General features: G+C 32.0%; 2 protein-coding genes across 2 annotated transcripts in view; one reads left to right on the forward strand and one right to left on the reverse strand.

The window, feature by feature from the left end:
* LOC114747549 (enhancer of mRNA-decapping protein 4-like) overlaps nt 1-10,695 on the reverse strand; it is a 29,425-nt gene extending 18,730 nt beyond the window's left edge. The window contains 1 exon segment of the mRNA XM_028935902.1: nt 10,676-10,695. Coding sequence (XP_028791735.1) covers nt 10,676-10,681 — 6 coding nt within the window. The 5' untranslated portion in view covers nt 10,682-10,695.
* A 7,909-nt stretch (nt 10,696-18,604) lies between these two features.
* LOC114747548 (heavy metal-associated isoprenylated plant protein 47-like) lies at nt 18,605-19,437 on the forward strand. Its single transcript, XM_028935901.1, has 3 exons — nt 18,605-18,680; nt 18,772-18,850; nt 18,954-19,437. The coding sequence occupies exons 1-3, from the start codon at nt 18,675-18,677 to the stop codon at nt 19,091-19,093; spliced, it is 225 nt and encodes a 74-aa protein (XP_028791734.1). The 5' UTR covers nt 18,605-18,674; the 3' UTR covers nt 19,094-19,437.
* The last annotated feature ends 1,142 nt before the right edge of the window (nt 19,438-20,579 follow it).

Below are 20,579 nucleotides of genomic sequence, written 5' to 3' on the forward strand. Positions count from 1 at the left end.
TTTTATCTCTTATATTTATGCATTTTTTTCAAAGATAATTCTTCTAATAATGATAGTTTTAGCCAATATACTTAATTAGCAAGGATATTTTAGGAATAACAACATTTATTTATTATAAATAATCAACTTAACTTACTTCCTTAATCTCCTCAAATAAGTCAATTGGGTCTTATAATTAGGACCGGAGGAGTACTATCTAATTGGGGATATTCGACGATTCTGAGACCTAGTTGAAGGTAACTCTCCCAAGGCATTTCTTTCAATTTATTACTGCATATGTTTGTTATTATCATGTTAATTTTTTTTTTTTCATATGACTACCTGATCGGGGATATTTGAGGAGTGTCGGGCCCAATGATTAAGACCGGCCGAATTAAAGTCCTTTTCATTTGGAATTTAGGACCGACTCTTATTGGCCTTAATTATGAAGTTAATTTCTACGGGTAATTAACCATAATCATTTTGATCATATGACTTTTCTTTTGGCTTTGCTGGGGTCGTCACATTGAATCTAGTCTTCACTGAATTATGCAGCCCCCAAAAGCTTGCTAATCTTGATCTAAATAGTAATTAATCTCAATAAAACAAACCCTCGTCCGTGAGTTCAGCTGGCGAAGGGGTCGGACTCTCTCATCAAAAGAAAGGAGTTTGATCCCGGGGAGTGCCACTTTGTTGTGGCTCCAGTCGCGGTGCTGAGAGAGGCATCTCCAAAGCGTAGTAAAGTTAAAAGAATCCTACTTATTGGGTTAAAAGAAAAAGGACTTGCTTGTCATGCTCCCGTGCCCGTAGGGACATGTCCCCACAGATCAAGCGTTAGATGTCCTGTTCTTGGATCGTGGGTAAGCCCAACTCTTTTCCTAAAATTTTGTATAAAAAAGTCTCAATAAAACAAATATTGCTCCATTCTCCATGCATGTCACTGCCCAATTACTATTTATTATGAAATTTCCCGCACGCACTTGTGTTTAATTTTGACATTAATAAATACACGCAATTTCGGCTGTTTATTTTTTCTTTCATCACTCTGCTATATTATGCCAAAAGGTAGAAATAACTGATCAGTAAAGCAAAATAGATCGGTCCGCATATACTAAATTATTAGACCATCACCTACCTTTATGAATGGCAGGAAAAAACACTTTCTTTCTATTTATATGTAGTTTATGATTGTTATTATTTTTCCCTCTCTCATGATGGGGTATGTACCTTCATCATCCAATTTCAATATGTTATACTTTCCTCTGTTATCAAATACGTACAAAGCATAATGTGAGAAGAGTTTGATATGAATCTATGAATATCTGATGATATCTTTCTGAAAGTGTCCCTAAGTACGTACAATGTATCTAGCTTTAACGTGTCCTTGTCACTGAGGTGAACGTAATAATGAAATTGTTCTGAAGAATTGACATAAAATTGGCTACATTAAAAAAAATCGATCTTCCGAAAAATTAATGCACACAAATTAATACTTAAGTACATTTAAAAATAGTCAGTGCTACGATTAATAGTACGTAACAACTTTTCTTAATGCGTATATATATGGAGTCTAAAGTCCAAATTTTTTGGGCAAAAAAAGAAGAAGTCCAAATTTTAAGCAAATTGGATTAAAATTTACCATATTTTCACATGGGATATCATAGACAGATCACCAATACATTTAGAAAATTTCATAAAAATTTACATGGATATATTTTAGGATTTTGTGATGTTTTATGATAAGATTATATAGCAAGCTTGTGGTTCCATTCATGAACTCTCTATATCCCATATGGCGGAATCCTGCATAAGCAAACAAGAAGAGTTAATTATCATCTTCCAACTTGCTACACACACACGTAAATATACAAGTTAATAAGCTAATCATCTAATACTATCTAGTTTAGGGTTAAATTTAAACATAAATATAAATCTTAATTTGCTTTGTTTTTAAATTTATAATTTTTTTCAAAGTATCCTTATTGGATATACAAAGAGGGTTTCACCAAAAAATAGTTCTAATGCATATGATTGAATGGGGCTATTTATAAAAGCCAACGCATATTTAATTTGTTATAAATAGTCAACTTAGCTAATTTTCTTAATATCTCTAAATTAGTTATTAAGGTTTTACATTAAGGATAAGAGGTATTATTAACTAACTAATAGGTTAATAATATATACACATACATATCCAAAAAGAAGGTAGAACTAATCATCTAACTAATGCGGAAAAAAAAAACTAAAGAGTCCTACGGTTTGTGGCAATCATTGTGTTGACGAATTGCGGGGAAGGTAAAATTAAAGGCACAATTGTTAGGAATCATAGACAAATCTGGTTAAGTATGGTACACAGGGTTGGATATGTGGGCTAACTTCACTACAGCAGTCAAATGAGGCCGCCGACTTATTGTGAGGCTCTCAGCTTCAGAGCTTGATATCAGCAACGCAATGGCCAGAACAATCAAGGAACAAGCTCCTGCCATTTTCATTGAGGAACAACGAAATTGATTCATCAGCTATTTGAAGATATATATATATATATATATAGAGAGAGAGAGAGAGAGAGATTATATTGGTGAGCTTACAATATTCATGATCTGTTCATGCCTTGCTTAGAATACGCAGCTTTGGGGTGGACACAACATTTGTACGATGTATGAAATTATAGCAACATTTGTACGATGTATGAAATTATAACCCCTTTATTTTAGAGTGATGCAGTCTTTTCTTCTGGGGTCTTATTTGAAAAGTTGTTTAATGGCTTTTAATTATAAACATTATTTGATCATATTGTTTTTTTAATTGCTAAAGTTGGGATAGGTGAGATGAGGACGTATGTTGAGATGAATATAAGGCTATACAAAAAACAAATAAGATTCATAATGAAAATATATGAAAAAATTAAAGAAGTTAATGTAGTGTTTATTGAAGAGAAAATAGTAGAAAATTGTTTCAGGTAGTTTAGACATGTACAAAAAGGTCCATTGGAGGAGACAATAAAAATGGTAGATCAAGTATGGAGTCTTCATAAAAAGAGTAGAGGAAGACAAAAAAGAACACTGAATGAAGTTATTAAATGAGATTTTTTTTTGGTTAACAATTTATCCAAAAATTTGATGATTGATAAAGCAAAATGTTGTGCGATCCATGTAGTCGATCTCATTTAGTAAGATAATGTTTGTTTTCATGCTACATCTTCATATAAAGTACGTAATATTATATTATTCTTCTAATCATTAATAAGAATAGTTTATTTTCAAAAATTGTTATTAAATAACTTCAAAACCTAGAGAAGTTCATAATTAATCCTAAAGGAATACAAACCGCTAGATTCATAGTACATGGACATAATAGTTGCTACTGAACATTCTAAACCAGAACACCACCAACAGTTATAGGACTTCTCACAAAATGCTTTCCATCGGACCAAATTATCCTTCCGAATGTAGTCTCAGTACCATGCCTTATAACTTCAATTGTCAAAGTAAAACTTCTCTCTTCACCAACCTTGTCGAACTTCAAGGTCTTAGGTTCCACATTAAAGGTCAGACCCGGAGGTGAGAGCACTCGAGCCACGTACGTGCCTGGCGAGCCAACGTTCTTGAGGGTCCTGCTCACATTGACTGAGGAATAGAGGACAGGGATGGTAATTGAAGGGTAATTGAAGTTGAGAATATTGTAGGAATAAGGACACTTGTAAGGAGCATCATAGAACAATCTTAAATTTGTGGCGTTGTAGTTAAGGCCACACATAAGATTAAGGTAGTCCTTTAAGGTTAAGTCATAGACCAAGCCAGGGTCAATGGCTTGGTTTGGCCTGATGTGACCTGACCCAAACTCAAATGGAGTTGCCTTCTTCTTTGTGCCCTTTGCATCACTCGCAGCAAGCATTGGATGGCCAGTACTGTCCCTTGTCTTTGCTGGAAAAACAACAATCATAAGTAGAACCGAAGTTGTTAAATGCTATATATATACATTAACTAGAGGAGAGAGCTGGAAGAGAAAGAGAGACAGGTAATGAACAACTTTAATAATTTTTTCTTCAGTTATATTATACTGTAGAAAAATCTTGAGTTGGTCATCACTGTGTCCGTTATGAATGCAAGTTCAAGGAGAAAGTCTATATTAAAAGGCTAGCATATTGAGTAAGAGAATCCCTTGCCCTCATCTCCGTTTGACAGCCGATATCTCTAACGGCTCTACTCTACGATTCTTCTCTTAGCATCAGCCTCAACATGAGATTGACCACTCATCAATGAAAGCACTAGTGATGATATGAGCATATGAGCATAAGTCCGAAAAGAGAGTTCATCACAAAAAACTAGTTTGTTGGAAAGGAAAGCCTCCAGTATAGTTATAAACCTCACTTTACTTGTGATGCTTTTCAATATGGGATTCATAACAGTCATCCCCAGTAAGTTTTGCAAAGTAAATTATCTTTGCACTATATAAAGAAGGAAAAAGTGATAGTGCACGTGGTTTAATTTTAAATTCATAACAAAAAGATGAACTTACATGTTGTCATGATAGCAGATTTAATAGCAGGTGGACTCCAATCAGGATGCAGCGTTTTGAGAAGGCCGACAACTCCAGAAACATGAGGACAAGACATAGAAGTTCCAGACAGAAGGTTATAAGAAAAGTTCCGACGATTATCAAGATAAAATCCTGTAAGGGCAGCAGCAGGTGAATATGCAGCCAAAATATTCACCCCAGGAGCAGTAATATCAGGCTACAAAAATGTCCAAAGCCATAAGTTACAATAAAAGCCTTCATCCAAAGATGAAAATCAAACATTTTACCACTTATAGTTATATGTAGAAATTAGAGTTAACCTTGAGGATCTCTGGTACGAATGTGCTTGGTCTTCTGGAGGAGAAATCTGCTATTGCAGGAGAAGGCTTCGAGTTGAAGACGTCAGTGGGTGGATGAATAGTTGCCATAGGATTTTCGGTTTATTTAAGGTAAGCAAGCAAAGATAGAGTGTCTTTGTATTTAATGTGTGCTGCTGGAAGCAAATGCATGTAAACTCTTGTGGCATCTTTTTTACTACTACTGCAAAGGATCATTGCAGCCGCACCAGCTTGTAACGCCTCATACCCTTTCTCCATTTTCACCGAATAGCCATCATCATCATTTGTCAAGCACACCAAGATCTTTCCCTTCACCTTCTTGGGATCTATCGTCCCTATTAAACACAAATTCCTGCAAAAAAGAACAAGGATGTTCATTAATCAGGCAGACAAACGTGCGTGATTAGTTCCTTTGCAGAACAATATTTGAGTAATTAGTCTATCTATCTAGCTTTGTGCAAAAAAGAAAAAAACAAGTCTTTGATTGCAGAATCAAAGAGGAAACAGTTTGAGAAAATCGTTCTCACGCATCATCAATGGTTGAATTAGACCTCCTTGCCTCCGCACTGGCTATGAGCGGGTAGAACCTGTCTCGTGGCAGTGCTTTAGAAAGGCTTGCTCGCTGATATTACATTACACGTCGATGAACAAGCTAAGTACTAGATTTTTGAAAATTAAGTATATATTAGGTTTGTCTTTTGTATTAAAATAACTTGGCCAATTTGACTTGCATCGAAGCTATATCAAATTATATATACCTTCAATTCATCATCCAGTTAGTAAATGTGAGGCTTAATATATCCTAATAACAAGAACAATATGATGAAGTTGAATAAGAAAAGGGATACACACACACACACACACACCTGGAAGATTTGGCCATCGCGGAGTTGAACTCGAGCTTGGAAGTCCCTGTCTATGGTGCTAGCAGCTACTGTGAAAACCCAAGGCGCGACATTGATGACAGATTGAGGGAATGGACCCGCATTTCCACCGGAGCAGACGACATTTATGCCATTTTTGTAGGCGTGAGAGGCGCCGATTGCATTAATATCATCTAAGTAACTCTGAGGAAAATTACTTCCCAGAGACACGGAAATGACATGAACGCCGTCGTGTATGGCCATATTGAAGGCGGCGAGTATATCGGAATCATGGCAGGAGAGGCTGGACGGGTCATCCACGTCCGGCCAGCAGACCTTGTAGGCGGCGACTCTTGCCATCGGGGAGCCACCGGAGGCAGTGCCGTTGGCCAAGCGGCCAAAGATATTGACGCCGTGAACAAAGCTGCCTGCTGCTGTTGAGAGAGTGTGAGTGCCATGGCCATCGTAGTCTCTTGGAGTGTGAAGTTCATTCTTCAGTCCTTCACTACTTGAGCTTGCAGCACCCATAGCATCATTCATATAGCCCTTGTTGAAGTACCTTGCTCCTATAAACTTCCTGCATTCATAATCCAAGCCTTCAATTTGCTCCTATCAACTAATCTTGATCAAATTAGAACTAGTAGAGAGGTGAGAGAATATATATATATATATATATATATATATATGTGCTATCATTTTTTCAGACTAATTGATATATAATTTAATTTTGGACAAAAATATTTTAAGGAGATTATGAATGTAGTACCTCTGGTCCTAGATATAAATTGCACTATAAGCTAACTCTTATGTTTAAGACTTGAGGTAGTATGTTATAATTTATAGTAATAATTTGTTTTGACTGTTCAGCTATTACTCTTTAGTTTTCTTATGAACTAATTACATTTATGCCTTTTCTTTAATTTTATGCCACTCTTTAGGTATATGTATATGCATGAAAATAAATGGCGCATTGTTATCATACTCCTCCGGTCCTTATTATAAGACCCAATTTGACTTTTTATTTGGTCCTAATTATAAGACCCAATCAATTTTGTCTCTTATATTTATGCATTTTTTTCCAAGATAATCCTTTTAATAATGATAGTTTTAGCCAATATACTTAATTAGCAAGGATATTTTAGGAATGACAACACTTATTTATTATAAATAACCAACTTAACTTACTTCCTTAATCTCCTCAAATAAGTCAATTGGGTCTTATAATTAGGACCGGAGGAGTATGATTTTTGTTTTAATAAAATAATCATATATTGTGATACTTTAATTGAAATTAATTTTGGTTATGTATACCTATTACAGCGAAACCCTAAAGCCTAAAGGGTCTTTATCAACATCACAAGGTCCTTTCCACCTGGAAGGAATGGGTCCCATTCCCTCATCGGAAAAGCTTTGAGATTCAGGCCAAGCGCATGCAATAACATGCAATTTCATAACTTGAACTATTGATTAATTAACGTAAGAAAAATGAAATCATCTTTTTGTCTAATGTAATAAATCTTTAAAGAGCTGAAATATAATGGTGTAATTAATTAATTAATATAGTGGAATGTAATTTGGTTACCGCCGTCAATATTTGCAATGATAACGTCAGCACCAAATCTAGCCTTCCTGAAGCTAGAACCTTCGCCGGGCTACACCGTTAACATCTGTCTGGGACATAAATTCCCATGAACGAGTCGTGTGTAATCTCCTTTCTTTGCTTTTGAATACCTTCAACACTTTAGGATGTCCTGTATATATGCGTATCACAGATGCCACAACAAATTAAATACTACGTCCAATCCTCAATATAAGATCTAGTTAACTAATTTGAGTAGATTAAAAAAAACTAATTAAATTAGTTGTTTGTAATAAATATGTGATATTTTTCTTAAAATATTTTGGTCAATTAAATGTATTAGCTAGAACTACTATTATTGTAAGGACTATCTTTAAAAAAAGAATACATATGAAAGACAAAGTAAATTCAGGTCTTAATATTTAAAACTCAAATAAAAGTCAAGTAAACTCTTGTATTAAAAACTGGAGGTAATATATGAAAACCATCTTTTGTTTCTATTACAACACACACACACATATCAAAATTTCAACTCATAATTAGTGAAGAAATAAGATAGCTTAAGATAATTAAGGGTAATTAATTAATTAAAAAATTGGAATAATACCATACCCTCCCAAAAAATATCCTAGGAGTTCATGATGAGATTGTGTAACTCGGTGCAAATCTGCATTTGTTCCTTCTCGACTGTGCGAATGAGATCCCAAGTACACTATGTAACACTGAATTCATCAATGAAATGACAAAAAAAAAAAGATTAATTCATGATCAGATTAATAAAAATTTATTACATAAAATATGAAGAGAAAATAACTAACTTATAGTGAGTCAATAATATTAGTACATTCCTGGCTGCAAAAGTGGGTGCTTGAAAGAACGATAAGAGAATGAATGCCAAGAAGAAAATGGAATGCTTTGCAAGTTCCATTGATCTCTCTCTTTTACGAAACTAATCGATCTCAATCGATCACACAGGGATGAAGCAGGGATGTGTCTACTTATATATAAGAGATACAAAAAATATATATCTCAACAAATTAGCATAAAAATCTCATCGCAATATTTTAACTATTTTTTCAAAATTATTGTGTTCAAATAAGAGAACTATTAAATTAATTATTATCAGAGATTTTAGCCGTTTGAATCTCATACGGAATATAGCAAATTCACATATGTGAAAAAGTATTGTCCGGTTGTGCCTTAAATTTGGGGGAGAAAAAACTTTTGCACGTTGGGTAATTCTTTTTTTTTTTTAGCACTGACACGTTGGATAATTCGTATTTAGATTTTCCAAGTAATTTTCTTTACAATTTTCTAGAGTACACCTTGGCTAAGCATTGTCTTTTTCTTTTCTTTTTTTTTTTGGCTAAATGATATATTTGATCCTATAACTTTGTACAAGGTTTCAATTTGTTCCCTTAACTTTAAAAAGTATATATACTTTTAGTCATTTAACCCCAAAATTTTTTATAAAGATAATGACATTAAAATCTTAAATGTTGAAAAATATTCTCAAATGCTAACATATTAAGTTTAATTTTTAAAAAATTCATGATTGTTACAAAAATTATCATTGAAGCTAAATAATTTTAGAGTTAAAGAACTAAATGTATGCTTTTTAAAGTTAAGGTATTAAATTAAAATCTTATAAAAAGTTAAAGGACAAGTGTATACTTTAGTTTTTTTTTTTTTAATAGTTCTTCAAAACATCCGAAAAAGGCTATGTCTATGTGGTTGTAGCTCGAAAAAATAATTTAAGAACGTACAATTTTCATAAGAGAATGGATATTCAAAATAATATGAACTAATCGGAAAACATTCTATATTTGACCGCAATATCAGCCTTCTGATCAGCTGATAATATTAGGAAGATGAACCTAACTATTTTCTTACATTTCATGCTTTGATATGTGCTGTTCTAAGTTAGTTATTGATGAAGAATATGTCAGATTTGGATGTGAAAATGGGAGCCTATCAAATTTTAAATTAGTAGAAACATCAAGTTAGTTAATTTAAAATAGAAAAGCGAACTTAAAAGGCCAAAAAAAAAAAAATTCCAACCAGGCAATTAATATTACATCTCAAGGGACCTGGCTTCCGGTGCCCCTCCTCTACCCCAAAACTACATCGTTTTGGGGTAAAATGAGGATGGTGATTGAACACCTTTTTTTTTCCCCAAAAATTATCTAGCCGCCTCAGCTTTTTTCCTAGTGATGCCTAATATGTTGAAATAATTTCTATTACACTCAGAACTCTTTGAAATATTTTTCCAATACTTCCCGGTATTTAATATCTTGTATCTAACAGTTTGAAATATTTTTTGAGTAACACTCAGTATTTAGCAGTTGACACTGTAAAATATTTTTTTAGTAGCATCCACTATTTTAAAGTGATTAACAGTACTCAGTATCTTAAATAGTTTAGGATACTTTTTGCTACTTAAAAATATATATATTAAGAGTAAAACTGCACTAAAAATATAATGTAACAGTTCCACTGGAAAAAAAAATCTTATTACATCGAGATGTAATTTTTATCAAAATATACTTTTTGCTGGTGCGTTGCCGTAAAATCTATACATTGCAAAAAATTTTATCAATGTCCAAAATTTAAGAGAGAATTGCAATCAGAAATTAAAAATGGCATTTAACTACCCTAAAGTACATCTATAAATGAAGAACAAGCAATAATAAGTTTCAAAATAGAAAATAATAATAGTTTAGACTGGTTATTTGTCATTGGGACTTTTTACTAGTTAAAGTTCTTTATTGGGATTTCTTGGTAATGCTCCTAAAATTTAATTATAATATCATAATATTAGATTAAATGATTTGGATAATTAGGAAATAAGCTTTGCATTTTTGTGAAATAAGTAGAAAAAAGCCACGCCTCAACCGATAAATGTACGCGTTATTATTATATGGGTAAGAATTGGAAGCATTGAGGTCTTAGGCTATCATATTGTGCCCCAAAAAAATCCTATCATATTCATTCTGTTAAAAAGCTTTTCTATCATATTAATCGTGTCTAGCTTGACTTTTAGTGCAATGGTAAATTTTGTGAACCTTCATAATTGGTATTATTAACTATTTATTATAAGTCTTTTAGTAAAATTTTCTCTGTAATTAATTTCCATAAGTTATATATGTTAACAAGGGGACTTCGGCATCTGGCATCTTTTTTTTGTCATTCTATTTCCTTTTTTATTTTTTCTTTTTTAAATATAAAACGTTTATGTATAATTTTTTTTCAAATCAATTTATTATATATATTATATAGTCTGAAACGTAAACTTCAAATAGATTGATACATGTAAAAAACCAATTTTGTATCATCATTTTTTATTTATCAACATATATAAATATTGTTTTCATTTTTTATAGCTATTCTGGATATCAAATCATTTATTGATTTTTTCAATATTAAAATCTCTTGCCTCCATGCCATGTATTTTCGTTTTTGGGAATATTATCATTAAAGGCCAAGATCCAAAATTGATGGACCACATCGTGGAAGAGTACAAAGAGATATCTGTACCCAAAAAAAAAAAAAAAACAGAGAGAGAGAACAAAGAGATAAGGAAGTGGCATGTGCTTTTTCTTGGCCACTGACTTCAAGTCTTCAAAAGATGCACAAAATATAATTTCAATCCAAAAAACTGTAAAATGAATTTATGAACATTTGTTTGTTTTGTGTTTTTATATCTGTTTTCTTCTCTCTTTTTTTAATATTCTGGCCCAAGCGGATGGGATGGCTTTATAAATTTAATGTGTGCATGTGTGTGTAAAATATGATAAACGTCTGAAACTATAGTAATTAAGCGAAACAAGCACAAATAATTACCACAATTTTTCATTACCATTATTATCAGATATCCATTCCATATCATCCATTAATAAATATTTAGACATTTATATCCTCCACTGTTGGTCTTGATGGAGTTATTAAAAAGATCATTAATATCTCCTTTATTTTTATTTTTTGGATAAAATATAAATTTCATTCTATGATTCCTTAATGGCATACCAAACAAATACTATGCATTTTGCAATCATCATTCCAATCCATTAATATTCGCTATTATTCTTTGAATCAAACATGCAACCTAAATAGTCAAGTTCTTATGAATTGAAGGATCATTTGCACTGGAGAATCGTTAAATAGAGGCTAGTGATTTTTTATTAATTTTATATATGTAATATTTATTATTCAATAATTTATATTCCATGTATTGATGAGTACAACAAAACAGTGTTACTCATATTGAATCTGCAGAATCATACAGAAAATAATAAGTTGTTGGCTTAGAAACAAAAAGAAAAATAAAACCTTCACAAAGTATGACTAATATATATATAGATAATCCAAATTAACTAGTTTACTCTATTTGATAGATACTGCACAAGATTTCTAATTATATTCTCCCTCCATCTGTTTTCGTAAGAAGCAATCTCTCCAATAGTAGTGTTCCTAAATATAAAAAATAAAGTTTTTTGTCTGAAATTTTAAACTAATCTGTTTACTTTTGTCATATACCACTTATTATCTCTTTGTAATAAATTTTTATTCATCACCTCTCATATACTTTCTTCATAAACAAGAATATAATTGGAAAAATATATATACTCTTCTAATCCTATTTATAAGGGTACTTCCAGCATATTTCACATAGACCAAAAAAAGCCTTAAACTGCATCAACTATCTATTAAAATATAAAAACTTTCCAACTTTGTTTCTATTTAATATACATGCATTTCAAAAAGAATAACTATCTATATTATTATAAATAAAAGATAAAATAATAAATTCATGCTAAAAATTCAATGAAGTGACTTATAAATAGAATTATGAAAGACCTTCTCTCTCAATCTTATGAATAAAATCAAAAGAGTATATATTTTACACATTTATTATTTTTAATTAATTTTAACTTACATTGAATCCTGTAATTTTAATAATTTTTTTTGGCCAGAAGTGTAATTTTAATACCTGTTTCTTATAATAAAAGGCAGAGGAAGCATTAAATTTGTGACATTGATGGAGTGAGCATGAGTTTGATGGATGGAATAGTTGTCCATATTTGATCCGTGTTCAGTTGTGAGAGCTTTCAAACTCATCAAACCAACACAGCAACTCTGGCCTTGTCTTATTCACTGGTTTTGGCCTCGTCTGCTGATGTATATATATACTATCACATAATAACTTCCTTGACCCTTCTAATTTTATTTAACTTTGTCAATATAATAGTACTATTATCATTATTTAATTACTCTTCAATTACTTCAGACATAATCATTAAAGTTGAATCATCAGCAGAGGAAAATGAGATTTCACATATCAAGCTTTCACACGTACCCAGTATTCATATTGTGGAATTGGAAGGTTTGAACTGATAAAGACGATAATTTTTTTATCAAGACTACCCAACAGCTGGCGGCATATGATTTTGAATTTGTTTTGCATCATTATATATATAATAGTGTTAAACCTTGATTGTGTTACCTTTTTGAATTAAGTATTCTTTAATGGTTTTTTTTAATAAATTTTGATGTGAATGTGTACTTTAATTTTGGATAACTTAAAAAATGCAATAATTGAGAGGCATGCATGTTGGTTTTGGATTGCACGAAGGAATTGATGTTTCCGTTATTCTCTTGTTCATTTTAGATTCAAATCAAATGACCTGCTTGAAATTAAATTTAAGAAATGTATTTGAAATGCGAGTAATTAAAAGATAGCTTAGCCATGGCTGGCAACTTCTTATTGAACAAAAAAGATATTTTTGCAAACTCCTGTTTTTTCCCAAAATCTGTGGTTTTGATGTGGATTAATATAGATTTTTCTCTGGTATAAATTAATAGGGTGAATTATTAAGAATAATTAGGTTAAGGTTAATGCTTAGGTTGAGTTCCTTATATCAATTACATTAAGTTTTCCAATTACATATGATCATATATATATCTTAACCTTTTTATTTGGGTTAATTTATAGTCTGAGGATAATATTTTAAAAATAGAAAATATAATCATGCATGATTAGAGAACTTGATATAATTGATACAACTAGGTTAAATAGAAAATAAAAGCACCCAATGTCCCTTTAATGTGATTTAAAGATAAGTTAAACAATAATATCATATGCAAAATGGTTCTTATAAAAAAAAAAATAGTCTAGAAACAAGAATTAGATGAGGGCCAAGCTGGCCTGTACCAATTAATGGGGACTCGAATTACGAGGGATGAATTTTCATGTGAAGTCTCTCCTATTGACTAATCAGTGATTTTTTAAAAAGAAATAAAAACGAAGGGCAAAAAAAAATGAATAGGAAAACGCACAAACTGACAGTAAATGATTCACCAAAGCAACTAAAGCATGTTTGTTTTTATAATTTGGGAGGTGGCCTTTTTCCAAGGGAAGAAAAATCCAAAAAGGGGCTTACCTGTAAAACCCACAGGCAGCTTTGGATGGACCTAATGGAAGTATTTGTTATAAGAGAGCAACCTGTGGCTGCCGCCTTCGCTCACACCCTCCCTCATCTCTTCTTCTTCTTCTCTCTCTGTGCTTTCCCTTGTCTCTCTTCTCACTCCTTTCTGCTTCTTCCCTTCCTATAATAATCCCCTCTTTCCCCTTCTCTTCCAACCAAACTCACTCACTAATCATACCATCATTTCATATATAGATCCTGTTCATCTCAGTATCCATATATGGCCAGAATATTGTTGTTTTTGCAGGTTCGTGAAGATATAGATATTGGTATGGTTGTGTGTGTGTGTGTGTGTGTGAAGTGATGAGATGCTGATTATGGCTTGCCTGGCTCCCTGAATGCCATCTAAGAAGCTTCCCAAAAGGTTTGGCAACCTTCTTACTTGGCATGAGGGGAGCCATGCAGGTTACTTCATCCATCGCTGTATTATTCAATTAATCCATCATCATCATCATTATTATATGTGTGTTAATTAACTTCAGTTCATGCATATATGTTCTTGTTGCGGAGATTATTTTAGAACTGATATATTCTCCTGCACATGTATGTTCGTCTTCGTTCTTGTTGTTCTTCTTTTTTTGCTCTTCGATTCTCTCCTGGTATGTAGGAAGCTCATAATAATAAACACATCCCTATTCCCTTATCTCACGTGTTTCACTGCTGTTTCAAGCAGAAATGTTCAATCCTGGGCATGTTTTTTAAAAAAAAAAAAAAAATTGAGAGAGGATTTCGATCATATCTTGGGATGCTGCATATTCTTTCTTTACTATTTAATTCTCTCTCTCTCTGTCTTTCTCTCTCTACAGAAACACATACTATAACGCATATAACTGCAGGCATGGTTACAGCAGCGTTGGAAAATGTGCAACAGGAAAATGCAGTGAAGCTTCCCTCCCAAACGCAAGGTCAATCAAAGACTTGCATTTTTGTGTAATTTAATATCAATACGTCTAGTTGGCAAATATATATATATATATATATATAGAGATAATCAGCTTTTATATATATGATAAGTCATGAATAATTCAATTCACAAAACCCACCTGAGTTTGAGTTTTATATTATATGAAAATTTGTTGGTTGTTGAATATACAGAATCCAGAGAATTTTATATCACAAGTCACTTCATCACCCGCATCATGATCAGTTATGTGTGTGTATTAGTTTATTAGTTCTTAATTAGATTACAACATTGTAAAATCTTCAAAGGTGTTTGCTTAGGTTCTGTCTGATACAACATATTAAAAATGAAGGATAGGAATTGGGATTAGAATTGAGAAAACCTACTAAAAGAGTGTTTAGCATGAAATATTTCTTATAACATGAGATTAAGTAAACCCATGTATGTGGGATTGGAGAATACTATGATAAGAGGTGGTATTCTCCAATCCCATCTCAATGATTAATAATAATTTTTCTCAATTCTAATCACAGTTTTTATCTCTCGTTTTTAATGATTCGTACTAAATGGAACCCTAATTTCTTAGGAAGAAAATTAAAGGCGTATTTTTAGCCAGATAATAAAGCTCTTTTATACTAATTATTTGGGGGGGGGAATTAATTAATTTGATGGAAAAAAGCTAAGCGAGCACATCATATATTTCTTAATAATATGATTTAAAATAGCATGCCGATAAGACTAATGGGAGACTGGAGTTGCCAAGTTTGACTTGGCATGACAACGACCCAACTAAAGGGCACATTGGGAATATGATGGGGGAAATTAATATACTCCTCCGGTCCTAATTATAAGACCCAATTGACTTATTTGAGGAGATTAAAGAAGTAAGTTAAGTTGGTTATTTATAATAAATAAGTGTTGTCATTCCTAAAATATCCTTGCTAATTAAGTATATTGGCTAAAACTATCATTATTATAAGGATTATCTTGGAAAAAAATGCATAAATATAAGAGACAAAATGGATTGGGGTCTTATAATTAGGACCAAATAAAAAGTCAAATGGGGTCTTATAATAAGGACCGGAAGAGTATATGGTAATTTAAATAGCCATTAGCCAAAATTTATATATTATTATACACATGATGGAGCTATAACTACTTGTACATAAAGCTCATCATAATCTAGAAGAAAATGGTATAAACTTGCTTTTAAATCAATGGAGAACCAATTATATTCATCATTATATTTACCAATTCAGATTTATATGAGTACTGGTAAGACTCTCGGTCTTTTAAGCAAGCAATGGAAAATTATTTGATTGTACGTCAATGTTTAATTTGTGAATAATAAGCAAAGTTATTTAATTTGGGAAGAATTTATATCTTAGCTTTTGTCTCAAATAATACTCTCAAAGTAGATTAATTTCTACTAATTATCTATTATTTGATAATGTTATGTCATATTCAAATATTATTTACCACGCTTAATTGAAATAATTTTCCTAATAGTATAAATTTTTTGAATGATATATCATATTTGAACTATCAATAGTACTTTTTTAAAAAAAATTAGTGATTTCCTCTCGATCAACCCGCCTCAATCGTAAAACCTTAATTTTGACGATGGAAGAGGATCTACATTTTTCGCGTCCGATGGTCAGGGACTTTAATGCAAAAAGTTTACAACTTCTTTGAAAAATTCAAAATTCCACTTAATTATTTTATTAAATATACTACCTCCGATCCTAATTATAAGAGTTAGTTGACTAATTTGAAGATATTAAAAAAATAAATTAAGTTATTTATAAAAAATATATGTTGTCTTTTCTAAAATAAACATCAAACTATTCTTAGAAGGACTCTTAGGAAAAAAAGCATAAATATTAAAACAAAATATATTAAAATCTTATATTCGGGATCAAAATAAACATCAAAACCATTATTAGAAGGACTATCTTAGGAAAAAGACATAAATATTGAGATAAAGTAGATTGGAGTCTTATATTTAGGTTCAAAATAAATGTCAAATGAGGTCTTATATTAAGAAGTGGAGGTAGTATAATTTTTACTTTTCAATATTCAAAAGAATGAACCCTTAACCTCTACCCATAATCTACTCAACCTTATTACTTAAACCAGCCTCATGTACCCCTTCTCACATGGATTTATATGGATTATATTTAAAAATAATAACAAATTAAATTAATTTTTAATGTAATATATTTATATTTATATATATATAAAAGATATAGAACATGAAACATATCTGGTCAAAGAAAAATGAAAGATGAATTCCAAACACACACACACATATATTTGCTACTAATAAATTTTTTATTCCAGTTTTCCCTTCTTTGAGAAAGACGATGACCATAGGTCGGCCGAAAAAACAAGAGGTCAAGAGGAGGGCATAGCCGCATAGCATAGGGAATAAGGATTCCTCCTTTGAGATTTTTTTTTTTAATTTGACAAAACCTAGTAGATCCAAATGTTAGCTGGGCCCACCCAATATAATTTAACAGATGGGCCGTTTAAACAGGGAAACGTGTGCGACGAAACGTCTTGGAGTTTTCTTAATGGGCCGTACAAATGACACGAAGCATCCTCCCTCTTGCTCCGCTTGTTTCGCCAAAACCCCACAAACCTAAGTACCTAGCCAACTCAGAACTTGTTTGTATCCGGGTGTATGATATAAAATTGGGAAAATGACAATTAGGTCCCACTCAAGGGAATTAAATACAAAAAGGTCCTTTGAAATCATGAAATTATTTTAAAGTCCCAAAAATTTTTTTGCATTAAATTTTATTTGTTTACTCACCAAATTACCCTTTTTTTTTTTTAAAGTTTGCATTGACAACTGAAAGAGCATTGGTTAACAACTCAGGGTGCAATGATTGACAACTATCGCGGCTGGTTTGACAACTTATGGTGTGATATGCTAAGAAAATATGTTGTCAAACCAGCCGCGATAGTTATCAATCCTTACACCCTGAGTTGTCAACCACTGCTCTTTCAGTTGTCAATACAAATTTTTTTTAAAAAAAGAAGGATAATTTGGTAATTAAACAAATAAAATTTATTACAAAAAAGTCCCTTGGGACTTCAGAATAATTTCAAGGGACCTTTTTGCATTTAATTTCCTTGAGTGGGACCTAATTACAATTCTCCCTATAAAATTTTCTTTGTATACTCATTTTATATTTTGTAAATCACGATTAAAAAGTTATTCTTCAAAGCAAAACAAGAAATAATATTCTTCTAATTCTAAATATAAATTACACTATAAAAATAGTCTTATATTTAGGATTCGAAGAGTAATTCATAACCCGAGAAAGGTTCAAGTTCACCCATTGAGAAAAAATAATTTTTTTTGGCCTGAAATTGAGAAAAAAAAATAATTTGAATATGCAAGGTATCATGAAGATGTATAGAACCAGATAGACTCAAACAGATACGACAAAGGCAAACGTAATAAACAGAATAACAGATCAAGAAGCCGTGTTGGATTTATCCAAGTCTCTCTCTTTTTTCTTTTTTTTTTTGGGTACAAAGTAGATCGATTGACTTGACTTGCTGTATACAAATGGCCCACCGCAACAGGACATCGTCCCTTTGTGAGAAAAATTGGTTTCACGCTGCAAAGAACAGATGGGCCTAACAATGGTCATTTCATAATTATATGTACGACCTAACGCGTCTTCTGGACAATCCCCAAGAACTTAGTCCACACGTCCACACTCCCCACGAGACCATAATTAATAACAACTCCTTCTCCTTCCCATCATTCTTGACTCTCAAGATTTAAGAAACATCACGCGAAGTTACACTACGAATCTTTTATTGAAAAGACAGAATTTTTAATCTTACGTTACTTGACTTCTCGTTGACTCGTCTTGTATATAAGGAAAAGGGTCGCGGCTTTCACTCCCCATCAACGTCTAGCTTCTTCATCTTGACGTCACCTTATCATCTTCACCTCAAACTCTGATCTAAGCTTATCCCTCATCAAAGATGAAGGTATAGTAGTATTTGCATACTATAAGAAATTTCCTGCTCTGTTTTCTTTTCTGAACTGACTGACCCACTTGTGTTTTGATTATATGTTCAGCAAAAGATTGTGATGAAGGTATATATGAGCTGCCAGAAATGCAGAAACAAAGCACTAAAAGTTGCGTCTTCAGCGAACGGTAAGTGAATATGAACTTAATGTGATTGTATTGAAGTGAATTAAGTATATAATGAAGATGAATTTGAAGTGACGAAGATGGAAATGGGAAATGATATTTGCAGGTGTGAGCTTTGTGGGGATAGAAGGAGAAGACAAACAAAAAGTGGTCGTGATTGGGGATGGAGTGGACCCTGTGAAGCTAACAATCTGTTTGAGGAAAAAGGTTGGCCAAACTGATATTCTCAGTGTGGCAGCGGCCTAACCCAATTCCAGACACCAAGTCATGCTCTGTTTCTTGTTCTACACTCTGTTTCTTCTTTCCCTTTCTCCTTCTCCTTCTTTTTTCTGTCAATTTTCAAACTTTCCTTTTTCTGAGGTTGTTGCTGGAGCACAACGAGTTAGAATCTTGGCATTTTTGTTTATTTCGTGAGAGGTTCTGTCATTATTACAAAGGCAGATGTGATGACAGATAGAAACAGAGCAGTTAAAAAGTTTCTATGTTGTAAAAAAGCTTAAGCTGATTTTTATCAATTCTTGTAATAGTTGAACAAGAAACTGCTTTGGTTAACGTTGTTCATGTCGTGCAGCTTGCAATTTATCGGTATTTTTGGGTCTGTATTCACCTCATGAGTTTGACGATTTCAAATATAAAACGGGAAAATTTTGATTCACTTAACCACTCTCAGAGATGAATTAGAAGAACTCGAACGGTCGTAAATGGAAATTAAAAAAACGAAAAAAGTTAGGTAACATGAAACTTCAGGGCGTCACACCAAGGTCCTTTTCTCTCCGCAAAATTTTTCCACAGAAGAGTTTAAAAGGCAAAAGCGCAAAAAGAAAGAAAAGAAAGCAACAAAACTATGGGAGAATTATCTCTAATGATGAAATTCAGTTCTTTTTTATTTCCAAGTACGTAATATTAATAATGAACACTCATTAGTTTTGTAAATTTGTGTTGCTTGACCGGTAAATAATGTTGAATACTTTTCTAGCTGTAAATTTGTGTTATGTAAATAATAAATATTCATAATAATTAAATTGTGAATTTGGTCATTTAGTATAATTCTCCCCGAAACTAATAGTCCCTCCATTTCATTATATTGTTCTTTCTAATGTTTTAAAACCGAATGAGATATTAAATTTTCTAGCGGATCACGGTTCAAACGATTGGATCAGTTAAATCGGCAGCATAATAATTAAATAAAAAATAGTATTGCATATATATAATAATATATATGTAAAAAAATAAAATATAATTTTTATGTAATTTTAGAAAAATAATTAAATATTTGAATTTTGGGTTACGGAAGAGAATTAAAATAAAATTATCAATTTCATATTAATTAATTCAGTCAATTTTAATTTACTTTTAAATAAAGCAGAAATTATAAATAATAAATAATTCAATATAAATATTTATTAATATAATCCATTTCTATTTTGATACTCGTGCTTTACGTCCTTTGCTGAAGAATTTGACGCATGAAGGTTTAGATCGAAAACAATTTCATATTTTTCAGGTAAAAAAAAACAATTTGATATTTTCTTAATATTAATTTAATTTATTTCAAGTTTTAATTTTTTTATGTCCGTTTTTTTTTATCCCCGTGTCTTGTCATTTCCAGGTCTTCTCTTTGAGTTTTTCGAGGTCTCTTCTACTGTTGCATGTCATAATATCTCTCCAAAGCTCACCAGTCTTCCCTTTTTATTTTCGTATTCCCACCTTCCTCCCTTGCCTTCTCTCTTTT

This window comes from Neltuma alba, unplaced genomic scaffold (assembly GCF_004799145.2).
Source record: "Neltuma alba isolate B1F8T4 unplaced genomic scaffold, ASM479914v2 tig00005355_pilon, whole genome shotgun sequence".
NCBI lineage: Eukaryota > Viridiplantae > Streptophyta > Magnoliopsida > Fabales > Fabaceae > Neltuma > Neltuma alba.